This window comes from Puma concolor, chromosome A1 (assembly GCF_028749965.1).
Source record: "Puma concolor isolate L17-30 chromosome A1, mPumCon1.1.hap2, whole genome shotgun sequence".
Lineage (NCBI taxonomy): Eukaryota > Metazoa > Chordata > Mammalia > Carnivora > Felidae > Puma > Puma concolor.
The window spans coordinates 105,573,073-105,587,147 of record NC_141667.1 but is presented as its reverse complement, the minus strand read 5'-3'; the positions used below and the strand labels follow the sequence as shown (position 1 = coordinate 105,587,147).

General features: G+C 44.1%; 1 protein-coding gene across 3 annotated transcripts in view; it reads left to right on the top strand.

The window, feature by feature from the left end:
- Positions 1-14,075, top strand: part of PIK3R1 (phosphoinositide-3-kinase regulatory subunit 1) — an 86,938-nt gene that overhangs the window by 64,779 nt on the left and 8,084 nt on the right. The window contains exons 6-9 of one of the 3 annotated variants that reach the window (XM_025924998.2): positions 117-318; positions 525-604; positions 13,159-13,261; positions 13,970-14,068. In XM_025924998.2, the coding sequence (XP_025780783.1) occupies positions 117-318; positions 525-604; positions 13,159-13,261; positions 13,970-14,068 (484 nt within the window). Of the gene's footprint in view, positions 1-116; positions 319-524; positions 605-8,516; positions 9,675-10,713; positions 11,774-13,158; positions 13,262-13,969; positions 14,069-14,075 lie in introns of those variants that run through there. The other 2 variants (XM_025925001.2, XM_025925000.2) reach the window with 2 other exon arrangements.

Here is a 14,075-nt window from a genome sequence, read left to right as displayed (position 1 = left end):
TGTTCTTCTGTAGCTAGAGCAGAAGAACGTTCTAGGTGTTGAGCTACTGAGATCTAGAGTCTCTTACTCTTTTTCGCTTCTTTCTTTCTTTTTTTTTTTCTTTTTAAACTCTGTAGAAGTACAAAGCCCTGAAGAATATATCCAGCTGTTGAAGAAGCTCATTAGGGCACCTAACATACCTCATCAGTATTGGCTTACGCTTCAGTATTTGCTAAAACATTTCTTCAAGCTCTCTCAAATCTCCAGCAAGAATCTTCTGAATGCAAGAGTACTCTCTGAACTTTTCAGCCCTCTGCTTTTCAGATTCCCAGCAGCCAGGTAAGGCGAAAGGAGAGAAGCATGTATTTTGGGGTGATGGGGACAGTCCTAAGGGGATCGATTGATCATTAACCTTATTCTGAAGATACTCGCTCACAGATTCATGGGCACATTTACACCAGACACGTTGACTTGAATGTGTAGAAATGAAGATGAGTTTGTTGTTGAGAAAAAAAGGTCTCTAATCAAGCTCTCTGTTTTTGTAGCTCTGAGAATACTGAACACCTCATAAAAGTTATAGAAATTTTAATCTCGACCGAGTGGAATGAACGACAGCCTGCACCAGGTAATGCCTTTTGGACTTCTCAAGTTTTCTCGTGGTTCGTTTTTTAGAGCCTGAAAAATGGTGGCTTTAGAACTCCTGTGGAGTAACAAGTTTCTTGTAGAACGAGATCCATAACGTTTTGCCTTGGGATTTAGAGACACAATGGCTGAGTGGTATCCTATATGGTAAATGTTACCTGGATTTCAGTGTCTGTGGATTTTAGATGACCTCCGTCTTAGACGAGGGTTGTTGGGAGTGCTCCCCCTTCCCATCAGCTTTGATGCCTCCCGTTGTTGCATAAATTACGGGGCTCGTTTTAGTTGTTGACATTCTTGTTTTTCTTTCTAATACTTCTAAAGTAGGGGGTTTATAATTACTATATAATTTCAAGTATTTTGGAATGTGTGTTTTGGAAGCAGGTATGCTGAGAAATGTCTGTCAAAATAAACATTTTCAATAATGCAAGCAGTATGAACCCAGGGTGTTCACTGCAGCAAGTTTGAGCAAGCCAGACACTTCTTTGAAAGCAGGCTGGCATTCAATTAGCCATTTAACAAAGCAGGAAATGTAGACCATGTTAGCAGTGGATTTAATTTAAACTGATGTATTTTTCTTCTGTGGAAAGTCTAAACAACCTTCCTTTGCCATATACCGATTAGAAGTTAGCCAACAGAAGCTGGTCATTTAGCATAACGATTCGGGTCCAGTAAGTGAAGTTTCAGGACCAGTCAAAATGTGGCTTGTATCTTAACTTATGCCCAGAGTTAAAATAAAACACCATGCATTTACTCTTCGTTATAGGTAACTCATACAAACTACCAAATTTGTCTCTGGATAAACAGGCATAGGGACCCACTGATCAGTGTTAATTAAGCAAGGGGAAATTAAGTTGTGCTTTTATAGGTGTTAAATAGCCAGGCTTGGTTGTTCGCAGTGGGATGGTGCAGATTGCGAGAGGCAGGGCTTAGGCTTGAAGGATTGAAGGATGTGAGGATTGAAGGATGGCATAGGTAACCACTCACGAGGCAAGTATTTGGAAGGGCTGCTGTGGGCAGGCTCAAAATATGGTATCCAAAGGTAAGAGAGGCAGCGGAAATAGTATATAGGGCAAGTGTGGTATGTTCCAAATGTTCCAGATCACAACAAGCAGGATGTTCAGTGGGGATACTCTGAATTGTAGGTGAATGGCATCAGAGCAGTGTGTCAACAATAGCCAAGGACTTTAGCCCAGGGGGTGGCCAGAAGGTTTATCTCATGTAACTACTTGGGGCACTTGTTAATGGATTTGGGAACTCTTTGTTGGTGTTCAGAGGCTGCCTTTTGGCTCCGTATGAAAGAGTCTGTGGTCGGTTGTTAAAGGTACCCTGTGATGCGGGGACAGGGGGCAGGTGTGAAACATGGCACTTGAGTCCTTTATTGACTAGTCCCCACCCCAGACTAAACACATGGGCAGGGAATGGAGAAGACTAGTAACAACAAAACAGGACCCTGGGCCAACGGGCGAGGCTGTGCTCTCCCACTCCCTCCTGGCCCATGGTGTACATGTGGAGGTTTGTCTCAGTGGAGGGACAGCTGAGTCCCGCTTGTAGAAAGGGCCAGAGGTGGTGCCGCTCTTCTCAGTGCCCGCCCCTCTGGACACGGGGAGGTTGGAAAGCTAACAGCCAGACAAGGTTTGATAGATACCCACCAGTGAATTTAACTGGAGTATCTTAAGAGTATCTCCTACATACCTGGGAGAGTCACGGGTGGAGTTTAATTAGTCTGGTGTAAGCTGGTTAAACGTCCTTATCCGTTTCAGCGCGATTCCACCGAAGAAAGCATTCACATTCATCCATTTTCGTTATGTGCGCTTCGGACCGCCTGCTGTGTCATAGACCCTGGTACATTCTTCCAAGAAAGTGGTGTGCCAGTTTCCCAGGCGGGTTTGTTCTATCAGCGCTGTTGAATGATGAACACTGCACTGAATGTTTCCGAGACCATCCCAAGATTCATGCAGCCTCTTCAAGAAAATTGAACCCAAGTAATCTCTAAACCCTAGTTTGAGCTATCCCTTTGTGTGGTATCTCTCAGCTATTGTAAGGAATGTGTAGGCCCTTTGGAATGAAATAGAGGCTTCAGTGTCCCTCACTTGTGGAAACACACCACCTACTTCAGGAAGAACGTCGTCCTGAAACACCTTTGTATTCAGGGGTGGCTTTGCTGCAAATGATTGGCAGGGCACTCTTGGTTAGAGAAATGATTTCTTAGGCCTGGTGGGAATCCGACATTTTCCTCGAGTCCTTCATCATTGCCCCAGCATGTGCTATTACCAGAGGGGTCTGGAAACGCAACACCAGTGCATCTACATTGAACAGTCTTAAATCATTCATTTGAACTGCCTTTATTGTTGTGAATAGAAATAAGTGCTTGAAGGGGAGCCTGGGTGGCTCAGTTGATTAAGCATCCAGCATCAGCTTGGGTCATGGTCTCGAGGTTCATGAGTTTGAGCCCCGCGTCAGGTTCTCTGCTGACAACTCAGACTCTGGAGCCTGCTTCGGATTCTGTGTCTCCCTCTCTCTGCCCTCCCTTGCTCGCACTCTCTCTCTCAAAAATAAAAATAATCATAAAAAAAAAAAAAGAACGAAGTACTTGAATGATTTTAGGGGGGGAGACAGGGAAGCAAGGCTATCATGTAATAGATAGGCATCTTTTGTAGTTTTTACATGGTAAAACTTGAGGTGATAGGCAAAACTGACGATGACTGAGGCAATGTGTCAATTCCTATAAGACCATTAGCACACAGTATCTACGTGCTAGGCTCTAGGGTGCTTACTCTGAATATAAAAAGAATGTTAGAAATGTGATGGGTACTTGGTAGGGTAACTGAGTAGACTGAAAAGGCTTGTAGAAAAAAATAGGACTTGAAATGGGCTTGGAAGAATTGCTAGAGTTTGAAAAGGGAAGAGGAAATAGTATTCCAATTCGACGAGGTTCAGAGGTTTAACCAAAATAAGTTGCAAAGTACAAAAATAATGGCTGGATACACCAGATTTGAAGAGGTAGTAAATGTTTGGTTTTTTTTTTTAATTTTTTTAACATTTATTTATTTTTTTGAGACAGAGAGAGACAGAGCATGAACGGGGGAGGGTCAGAGAGAGGGAGACACAGAATGTGAAACAGGCTCCAGGCTCTGAGCTGTCAGCACAGAGCCCGACGCGGGGCTCGAACCCACGGACCGCGAGATCATGACTTGAGCAGAAGTCAGCCACTTAACCGACCGAGCCACCCAGGCGCCCCGAGGTAGTAAATGTTTTCAATGACAGTGTCATGGAAAGCATCATTTTAGAGTCAAAGGCATAGTCCAATGCTTCCTTTGCTCAGTAGGAAAGTGAAGCGCCCCCAGAGGTTGAGAGCTCTCCCTGGTGCTACCCAAGCAGCGTGTGCCCGAGCTAGGTCTGCAGGAGGGACCTAGTCCTGGACCCCAGCCTGCTGCTTGGTGCTGCACCTGCTTCCTGGGTTTTGGGAAGCTTCATGAGCAATGGGACCGCTTTTAGTGTCTAGTCCCAAGTCCTCTGAGGTTTCCAGTAAGAAAGAAACTAAAGATAGATGATACTGGCTTCTATGGGTCCCCATATAGTGGGGAGCCCCACGGCGGTTGTTATAGCTTTCGGGGCTAAAACTCACAATCGCTCCGTCTGCCTTGCACTGGTAAGAACAGTGAGTCAAATAGATCTGCTTTGACTCAGCTCTTGCTACTCATTTGCCAAGTTCCTATCAAGTAAGTTAGCCATTCCAAACTGTTTTCTAGTCTGTGAAATGGGAATAATACCTCTCTCTTGGGGTGGTTGTGAGATGTAAATGAGGTGATACGTACTGCTGCTCACCACCCTATAGCCTATCTCTCCTGTGGCCCAGCTCTGGTTTGTTTTGTTTTGTTTTGTTTTGTTTTCAACGTTTATTTATTTTTGGGACAGAGAGAGACAGAGCATGAACGGGGGAGGGGCAGAGAGAGAGGGAGACACAGAATCGGAAACAGGCTCCAGGCTCTGAGCCATCAGCCCAGAGCCCGACGCGGGGCTCGAACTCACGGACCGCGAGATCGCGACCTGGCTGAAGTCGGACGCTTAACCGACTGCGCCACCCAGGCGCCCCAGCCAGCTCTGGTTTTTAAGGACCTCTTAGATCACCTCCCCCCCACCCCCATTCTGCAGCCCCAGCTCCCGAGTCCTGTCATGCCCTTCTGTCCACTGAGCCCCCATTCCCAGCCAGCAGAGCCAGGCCTCCAGGTACCTGCCTGGGCTTCACTGCTAATCTGCAAAAGACACCCTCTCCCTTGGCATTTGCTGCTCCATGGCTGCACTGCTTGGCGGGAGGAAGGTACCTTATTTAGTATGATGCCCTTTCCACTGTGTGCGGCTTGGTGAGTAGAGGGGCCTGGATTTGAGTACCAGCTCCCCCTGCCACATGCCCTTATGCAGTGCACAGAACGCACAACTGAACACAGCCCCCGCCCCGCCCCCAGCAGTCCCATCCACTTCATTTCACAAGTAGGTCTCTCCCTGCTGGGTGTGCAGTGTAAACCCATTCAAATAGGTCTATGCCCTTAACACCTTGTCTCCTTAAACTTCACTTTTCTGTGGTGCTTCCTGTTCTTTTCATCTGCTCAGCTACATTCCTCAAGGGCAAAGGCTGCTTCTCCTGTTGAGCTCCTCCTAGCATAGAACGAAGCACAGCATAATAAAATTTGTAAAAACGTTTTGATAAACTAACCAACTTTCAACATGCTTTGGCACACCCACTCATTGAATGCACCCAGCAAAACTGAAGCAAGGATCTTCCCTATGTTTGGAGGGAAACTAAGGTTTGAAAGGTGGAACAGAGAGTAAGTTCTCACAACTTTGATAGTCTGCTGTTCCCTTTGTTACTAAAAGTCTTAAAAATGCCTAAAGCTGAACAGCAGGTTTTCTTGAATCATTACGTGTTATGTTTACCCTACTAATATTTAGGTAGCGAAAGCAGCTTTCTGTAGGGCAGCTAGGGTAAAATTGGGACCATTTAACACGGGGTGCCTTTGAATGAAACCCGTTATAAGTGTATTTACATATTTCAGATTTCATGGATATATTCAGAAATATTAATGCAGCATAATTGAAGTCTAATATTGCACCCTCAAGCCCAGAGTGGAAAATAAATGATTCTTTTTCCCTCCTGCCCCTTCTACACCTGTCAGAGTTAATGTTTAACCACTGGCACATTGCAAAACATTCATCCTGAAGAGCCTGATTCATAAATCTTGTTTTAAATGCACTGGGCTTGGTTTTCAACCAAGACTAAAGCAAGCACTAAGGTAGAGGGAAATGACTTTCAAAGAGTTTTACTTTTCTCTGATTTATTTTTTATTGGGTTTAAAATGTGGTCTGACATTAGAGGGTTGTTTCAAAGGTGAGAAATGAAACCTTGAAAAAACTTCATATATTTAGATGGGTTGGAATAAACAGAGAGGCAAGCCATACTAGGTTTTATCATGAAATAGGAAGTTTTGTTTGTGCTCTGAAAAAGAAACCCATTTCAGGGTGTATATATTGGTGGGGTAAAGGTCAAATTTGTTTTCACAGTGCTGTCTTCTCTTTCTCTCCAAGGACAGCATCTGAGAGGGAAGGAGTGCTTTATTCTGCTGAGCAACGGTCCCACCTTTTATACATTTCGTAGAATGTAGCCTATGTAAATCTGGATTTATTTAGAAGTTCAAATGGACGTTTTCCTAAGTGCAGGGTCATTAAGAGCACTGGATATGGAGTAAAGAATTTGCATCATACTGAAAGGCTCTTCTGTCCTAATTCGTGTTAAGTTAAAATTATGAAGGGAGGTATTCATTTAACCCTTAAATGAAGATTTGGGTTCGTTTATTTTTTTCCTTCTCACTGCATTTTTTTTTAAAGAAGTTGGGGCGCCTGGGTGGCGCAGTCGGTTAAGCGTCCGACTTCAGCCAGGTCATGATCTCGCGGTCCGTGAGTTCGAGCCCCGCGTCAGGCTCTGGGCTGATGGCTCGGAGCCTGGAGCCTGTTTCCGATTCTGTGTCTCCCTCTCTCTCTGCCCCTCCCCCGTTCATGCTCTGTCTCTCTCTGTCCCAAAAATAAACGTTGAAAAAAAAATTAAAAAAAAAATAAAGACGTTGTGCAGGGTGCAAGCTGGTTGTGGGATAGTCACTGTCTGATGGCGATGTGCACATGGGAGATAGTGTTCAGTGTATTCTTTCAAACGTATTTTAATGATTAAGGATATTTTTCCTGACAAGATCACACCTGCTGAGAAATGAAATGTGGCCTCTTTTTGCCTCTGAAATGAGTTTTACAAAACTTTGAGGAAAGGAAAAGTAGTAAGACATAGTGTTTTGAAGACTCCACAAGGTAAAGTTAGTTTTCAGTTACATGTGTAAGTTTTCCAGTGTGGCTGAGTCTTTGGGTCTCCAATAAATGTTGGCATTAAAATACAAGTTTTTTTCTAAAAAGGGCTTAAAGAAGGGGCACCTTGGTGGCTCAGTCGCTTGAGCATCCGACTTCGGCTCAGGTCATGATCTCACAGTTTGTGGGTTCCAGCCCCACGTCGGGCTCTGTGGTGACAAGTCAGAGCCTGGAGCCTGCTTTGGAATCTGTGTCTCCCTCTTTCTCTGTCCCTCCCTTCCTCTCTCTCTCTCTCTCTCTCTCTCTCTCTCTCTCTCTAAAAAATAAACATTGAAAAAAATTTTAAAAGGGCTTAAAGAAAGTGAAAAACATTTCCTAAGCTGTTATAACATCTGTGTGTTCCATTTGTTAGTTATTTGTAAGTGAATCCTATGTTTGTGTGATACTTTGGACATAGTGGGAGATGAATGAAATACAGTACACAGAAAGTCGATCATGTTCTCCCAAGGAGAAGTTACTGATTCTGTTCTACCAGCAGAGGGCTCCCTTTTTAAGCTAATAAAGAAGCAGTATGTGTCTCGCCCATGACTTTTCAAAGACTGAAATTGAACGGGGGGGAAAAAACTCAGCTCACACTTTCAGTAATGTAATAGAACCTCTGTGGTAGAGGATTGGACATAACGTGAGACATTAGAAGCAGAGTTTTCAAATCTCTCCAAGTCGAAGCTGTTAGGCTTTCCAGTGGCCAGTGTTCTGTGACAGAATACTGTTGGACTAGTCAATATTTTAATCTTGGGGAAGTTTTCACATGGAACATCATGTAAATTTAGACAGATGCTTAAGAGACCGGTGTTTCCAAGGTTTCTAGCTTTAGAGAGACTATTTTTAAAAGTAGGACAGGATTCTGCAGCTCAGGATGCAAAGGTTTTCTCTGAACTCACCTTAGGTCCCTGTGATCAGCAGGCGGGAGCTGCAAGATTCACTTATAGACCCTTTTCTTCCCACTGGCAAGTAGGGTTTTCATGCTTTATCAGTCACACCAAAGGCCAGTTTGTAAAGACCCCTTGCCTACGTGGACTTTATGGTCCCCACCTAGATCTTCCTTTAGCTCTCTCTGCATATGACCCTGGGGTTCCCTTCCTGTACAGTCTGAGGGTCTTACAGACAGATCCTTGTTGCCTCGAAGAGAACTAGAAGGTGTTGTGTTTTTTTTTTTAAACCTTTAAATAAGCTAAAAATAGAGAACAGAAAAAGTCAGTTTTGTTATAGGTGTGAATTTTTTCACCTGTGGCCTTTAAGACATTAACTTAAGTTTCACTTGTTAATTTTAACTTTATCTGGCAGAGGGAAGTAAAGACAGGGCCAGTGGGTGGAGAAAAAGGAGTTTAGGACTGAATGTCAGAAGGCTAGGTTGTGGCCCCGGAGCTTTGATCTTGTGCAAACCTCTTCGATCCCCCTGGATCAGGATCGTGTGTGTGTGTGTGTGTGTGTGTGTGTGTGTGTGTGTGTGTGTGTGTAGCATGAGGGATTTGCTCGAAGTGGTCTTTGGATTACTTTCTGGTTTTAAAGTTAGTGATTCTGTGATTTTCCATTGTTAAGGTTCTTGGGATATTAGTAGAGCCATCCATCTATGCTGATGCAGAGCGAAAATTTTCTTAGGTCAAATTTTAGTGTGGTCCATTAGCACTTTCTCAAAGGACACAGATCCTCTGGAAAGGCTCATGGGCTCCTCGCCCTCTCCTTTGCTCCATTTAGCAGTCACATGAACTGCATGCAGACACAACTTTTAATTACCAGACACTTCTAGGGCCAGTTAAACGTGTGTGGAAATTGGCTTCATAAAAGTAGCTCGCAGAGTGGGGTTTTTCTGCTCCTCTGCACGAGGTCGTGGAGCGTATGGGATCTACGTCTTCCCCACCAAACTCTCCTCCCAGGATCAAACGTTCTTTTCAACCCTGTACCCCTGCTCAGTTCCTCCGTAGGGCTTTCCTCTTACACCTGCGGGGCTGTCTGTGCTGGTGTGTGGGAGGAGGTGGACACGAGCAAGGCACGGTGTTCTGGGCTGTTCGGAGAGGTTCAGGCCTTTACAAGCAAGGCTTTGATTCTATTTTTGCTGAACTAGCTCAGCCACTTCCTGTGTTTGGCCGTGCATAGTGCCTCGCTTCACTGTGGCCACTTGAGCCCCGCGCGCTGCCGCAGCCAGTTAGAGAGACTATTTTAGGTCCCCTCACAATGGCCTTCTCATTTCCTTGGCGAAAATGAGCGAGTTGGGCTGGCAGTGGCCACTTGTTAGCCGATGACAACTTTGACTTTGACTTGGGCTCCCCTCCCCCACCCGAAATCCCTAGCTCAGCAAATATTTGAACCTGCCCAAGTTAATCATGAAGCCGTGATCTTTATCTGCGAGACGTGCGAGCGCCGGGGCTTTCTCCCTCCCGCGTACGGCACCACCGGCAGCCAGTGGCTGTGTCCATGGGGAGCGGGCGGTGAGCGGCGCTGCTGCGGCGGTCCCGTCCCGACGTCCGTGTCGCGCCGCGCGAGCCCGAGGGTCCCGCGCCGCCGCCGCCGCCGCCGCCCCTGCGCTCGGCGGGCGGGAGCGCTGCCGCGGAGTGGGCGCCACCGTGGGGGCGGCGGGGAGAGCCGGGGGCGGCGTTCGCATTGTCGGAGACCGGCCTGGCCGCGGGAAACTGCAGACATGCATAACCTGCAAAGTAAGTTGCCTTTAACTTGTACCCCCCTCGCCGCTGCCCTGCTTTTGTGCTTGTGTGCCAGGTTCCCCTCTGTAGTTTGTCTTTGCGGGTGTGTCAGTGAGACGAAGTGCTGTCTGGGGAGGGCAGATAAGAGATTAGCGGAGACACTCCCCCCTTTCCTGGAGGGGCACAGTGTGCGGAAAAGATGGGCTTTAGGCTGGAAACGGGGAAGGAGGTAATTACAAAGTGCTTGGCTGGAAGTTGGTGCCCGGCCAGGCTTTGGAGAGACGTGGAAAATCACCTGTCTCCCTCCCCTCCTCCCCTGGTCGGTTTGCCACATGGGATCCAGCAGCAGGACTGGTTTGCACCAAGCGCTCCCAAAGACATGGGGTAGCCCTCTGGGCTGTTAGCCTGTCCACAGCTGCTGGCGGGACTCCTCCTGGGGGAGAGAAAACACGTTTTTATTAAAGTCAAAAATTTTTTCTGACCCTCAGTCGAGGACATATCCCAACCACTTGGACCATTTTTGTGCGTGTGATTTTGAATTTAGGAACAGAAAAGTGGCCCGGGCCGTCCGCAGGAGGGTATAGGTTGAGACTGCCTTCCTCATCAATGGGACAATAAATCCAGCTAGACAGGATTCAAGCAGAGTGCTCGGTGAAATGACGTGCCTTTGCTCTACTGTTTTATATGATTCTAAATTTGATAGAGGGTCTAACAATAAATTTTAAGGGGTTCTGTGTTCTTTAAATGGTCACACAAATATGTGACATACATAAGTGCATTGATCACAAGCCCACTATAGTTTTTTTCAATCAGCTACTAATTGGGGATGGGGGCTTTTCCTCCTCACCTCTTCATAATAATGTAAATGTAAAGAGGTGGTTTATAATGGAAATGTACATTAAGCTCTAGTGAGGATGGGAAGACTATGCAGAATGGCTGTAGAGAACTGAAATTAATAGATTTATAGAGGAATTGATTTCTTTACATTAAATATTGCTAACCAGGAATAATAGTCCCCAGGGTAAGGCATTTGAGATTGGGGGGGGGGGGGTGTGAACAACCAAAAGTGATTACATCACTCTCCCCTCAAGCAGTATTAGCACAAGAAGTCGGAGGATGGGTTTATCAGTGACAAATAGTTTGCAAACATAACCCTACCTCTGCTCTGCATTCTTGATATATATGGCCCCTTTCTTTTTGGAAGGCGTAACTCACCTGGACTAGTCTTGTTAGACAGTAACATTAAATGTGTGCTGGTAATAGGCAGATCTTCATTCCTGTTGAGATGTTGCATTATTATTCCCTAGTGGCTAGTGTTAACTTTAGTATGTTTGGTAGAAGGAGATTTTTCTTTAAATTGTGCTTTCTAATGTGGTACGTTTGTAACAGTGTTTAAGTTCTGAGTTGTCAGTGAGTTATGCAGGAATGAAATTAAACATCCTGAGTTCTTGATCCCTTCTGCTTTTAATATATACAGGAGGCATTTAAGGACTGTAAAATATACCTTAAATATACCATTCTGATGCATTTGTAAGATTTTTAAACCAAGGCATGACCAGGCTCTCCATAAACCCAGATGCACTAGGGAAAAAAAAAAAAAAAAAAGAAAAAAAAGCTCCGGGCTGCAGCATATCAGCTTTTGTCAACCTGCCAACAGCGGAGCGTACCATGCTGCAAGGAGTAATAAAAAAGGAATTAGAGAACTCAGTGCTGGAGGAGAAGAGTCAAATTAAACACCTTTTTGAAACGATGAGCATGTATACATTGCAGTTCTATGAAATGTGGGTTCTTCCTGAGGCTGGGATTGTGTTAAGACTGGATCTAGAAGAGAAATGATGGAGCAGGAGTGGTCTGGTGACATTTTTCTGACTTGATTGGCTGGGGTGTGTGATGTAATAGGTTACAGTGCAGCCCCTTATAGGTTTTAAAATGAATTCCAAGACACCATTACAAAGAAAGCCGGACTCTTTTCTTATAACTGAGCTCAGCCAAGGAAACTCTCGCACAAATGTACAACACTGTTTGGAATATGGAAGACCTGGATTTAGAATATGCTAAGACAGATATAAATTGTGGCACAGACTTGATGTTTTATATAGAAATGGATCCACCAGGTAACACTGCAGTATTCTTTTAGAAAGCTAGTTAATTTTGCGGATTTTTGGGGAGGGGGGAGATTGACAACTACTGTAAACCGATCCTCTTGAGTTTTCTATTTTTTACTAATTTGTTGTAACTTAATAAAAATTAGTTTGATCATAGCTTGGACATTAAATCGTTTGCCTGTGGAAGCAAGCAGATCAGGCTGTCTGTTGGTAAATGGTTTTTTTTCTTACTTGAATAGATATGAATTGAATTCCAGTTTTTCACTGGTGTCTTTTGTTAATCGAGGTCCTTTGGTATTTGTGTTGTATTGTTGTGTATCTTTCATACTGTTCCTTTAATTAAAATGATGCGTCCTTTGTGCTGCTTTTCTCTTTTGACAGTGGATGGGAACAGTGGTACTTTGCAGTGATAACACTTGGTACTTTAGAAGGCGTGTAGAATGTAGCAGTGATTACAACTCAGTTGTAGGTGACCTGAAACTATTCTAAATCAGACGCTGAGACTTTGCCTACTCTTATATTGAGACACTATGTTGAGAAAAGGAGTTGGCTTGCCCTTATTTCATCCTAGTCCTTATACAATGTTCTTGATAGACTCCTGAAATAATTTTTGCATGAAATACTGTCCTTTAAAACTTAACGACTTAGAATTCACTTACAAATCCTAGCCTTATTTTGCTTCCCAAATTTTCTTCCCGTATTAGCCCTGCTCCCAATTAAGAAATTCAGAAACACTTGACATTGAGGAAGAGGGATATGGTTTTTAATCAGTCTTGGCATATAGAGCACAATCTATCCACTAGAATATTAACATGAATGCTAAAGAGATTTAGGTCACAGATGAGTTTCTTAAAGTGGCTTTTGGCAAAAGAGGGCCTGAAATACTAAGATTAGAGAAACCCAATTCCTCCTCTTAAAACATATTGCTGTAGATGAGCTTTTTTCTTACAGCAACAGCATTTGTGGAGGACAGAAACCAAATTTGTCTTTTATAATTAAATAAGAGGAGGAAATTAAAGCCAACCCATGTGATTCCTCCTGCTCATATGTTCATGGTTTCCTATTTTAGATGGATTTGATCAGGCCTGAAACTTTAATATAACTAGAGCCTAGAAGCAGAATGCCGGGACTCAGGATTTACTCTGAAATACACTCACATGGCCAGCCGGGTTTATTTGTTCATCTCTAAGCCGTTCTCTCTTTTTCACTTCCTTTTCTTTTTGATCCATGCTCTGAGAGATGCCTTTTTTTTTTTTTTAAAGCAAACGATCATGTTTCATGGAGTTGTGAATTATTGCTGTATTTCATAGTATTGTAAAGAAACTTAGTTCTCATTGCAACCTTCCACCGTAGTTGGGATCGCAAACAACTTTTTGTTTCTCTTTAATCTACAGCATTGCCTCCTAAACCACCCAAACCCACTACTGTAGCCAACAACGGTATGAATAACAATATGTCCTTACAAGATGCTGAATGGTACTGGGGAGATATCTCAAGGTAAGGCTCCACAAACTCTGCAGTTTTCGCTAGAGACAGAGCTCTGGTTTTAGAGAAAGAAACACACCAGCTTGCTGAGTTCCATTTTTAGGATATCCTCCAACATAAGCATGAAGCATAGTTGGTTGTCTTCCAAAGAAGACCAGAGAAGTCCCTGAGCACTGGGGAACTGTTGGGTGCTGGATGCCACAGGAAATTAAATACTCGAGAAGTTTCATTATTGACAGAGAGGTCAGGAAAGCACCAGGGTGAGGTGGCCCACCGCCTTAAGGGAGGGTCCAGGGTCGCTTTCTGTTAGGCAGAAGTGTAAGAATTAATGTTAGTATCTTGTACATATGAAAAAGGCCTGTTTAGTTTTTTTTGTTTTTTTTTTTTTCTGAAGGGGAGGAAGGAGTCCTTTTCAGGATCATGACTTTGTGAGCTCATTGGCCAGTGATTAGTGTGTTTGGACCACTGATAGACCAGTAATGAAAGGTTTTTTTGTTTTGTTTTTTTTTCTTTCAGCTCCCAGTTTGTAATGAGATGAAATTTATTACATTTCTATATAAACAATACATCTAATCAGAAAATGCAATTAACAAAGGGGTGGGGAGATAGAGGCTCTCTACATAGTTGGTGCTTAATTTTGCTGTGAAGCTAAAACTCTAAAAATGAAGCCTGTTTTAAAATCCTCAAGGTGAGCTTTGTCCTGTGTCCTTTTCGTTTCAGGGAAGAAGTGAATGAAAAACTTCGAGATACAGCTGATGGGACCTTTTTGGTACGAGACGCATCTACTAAAATGCACGGTGATTATACTCTTACACTAAGGTGAGTC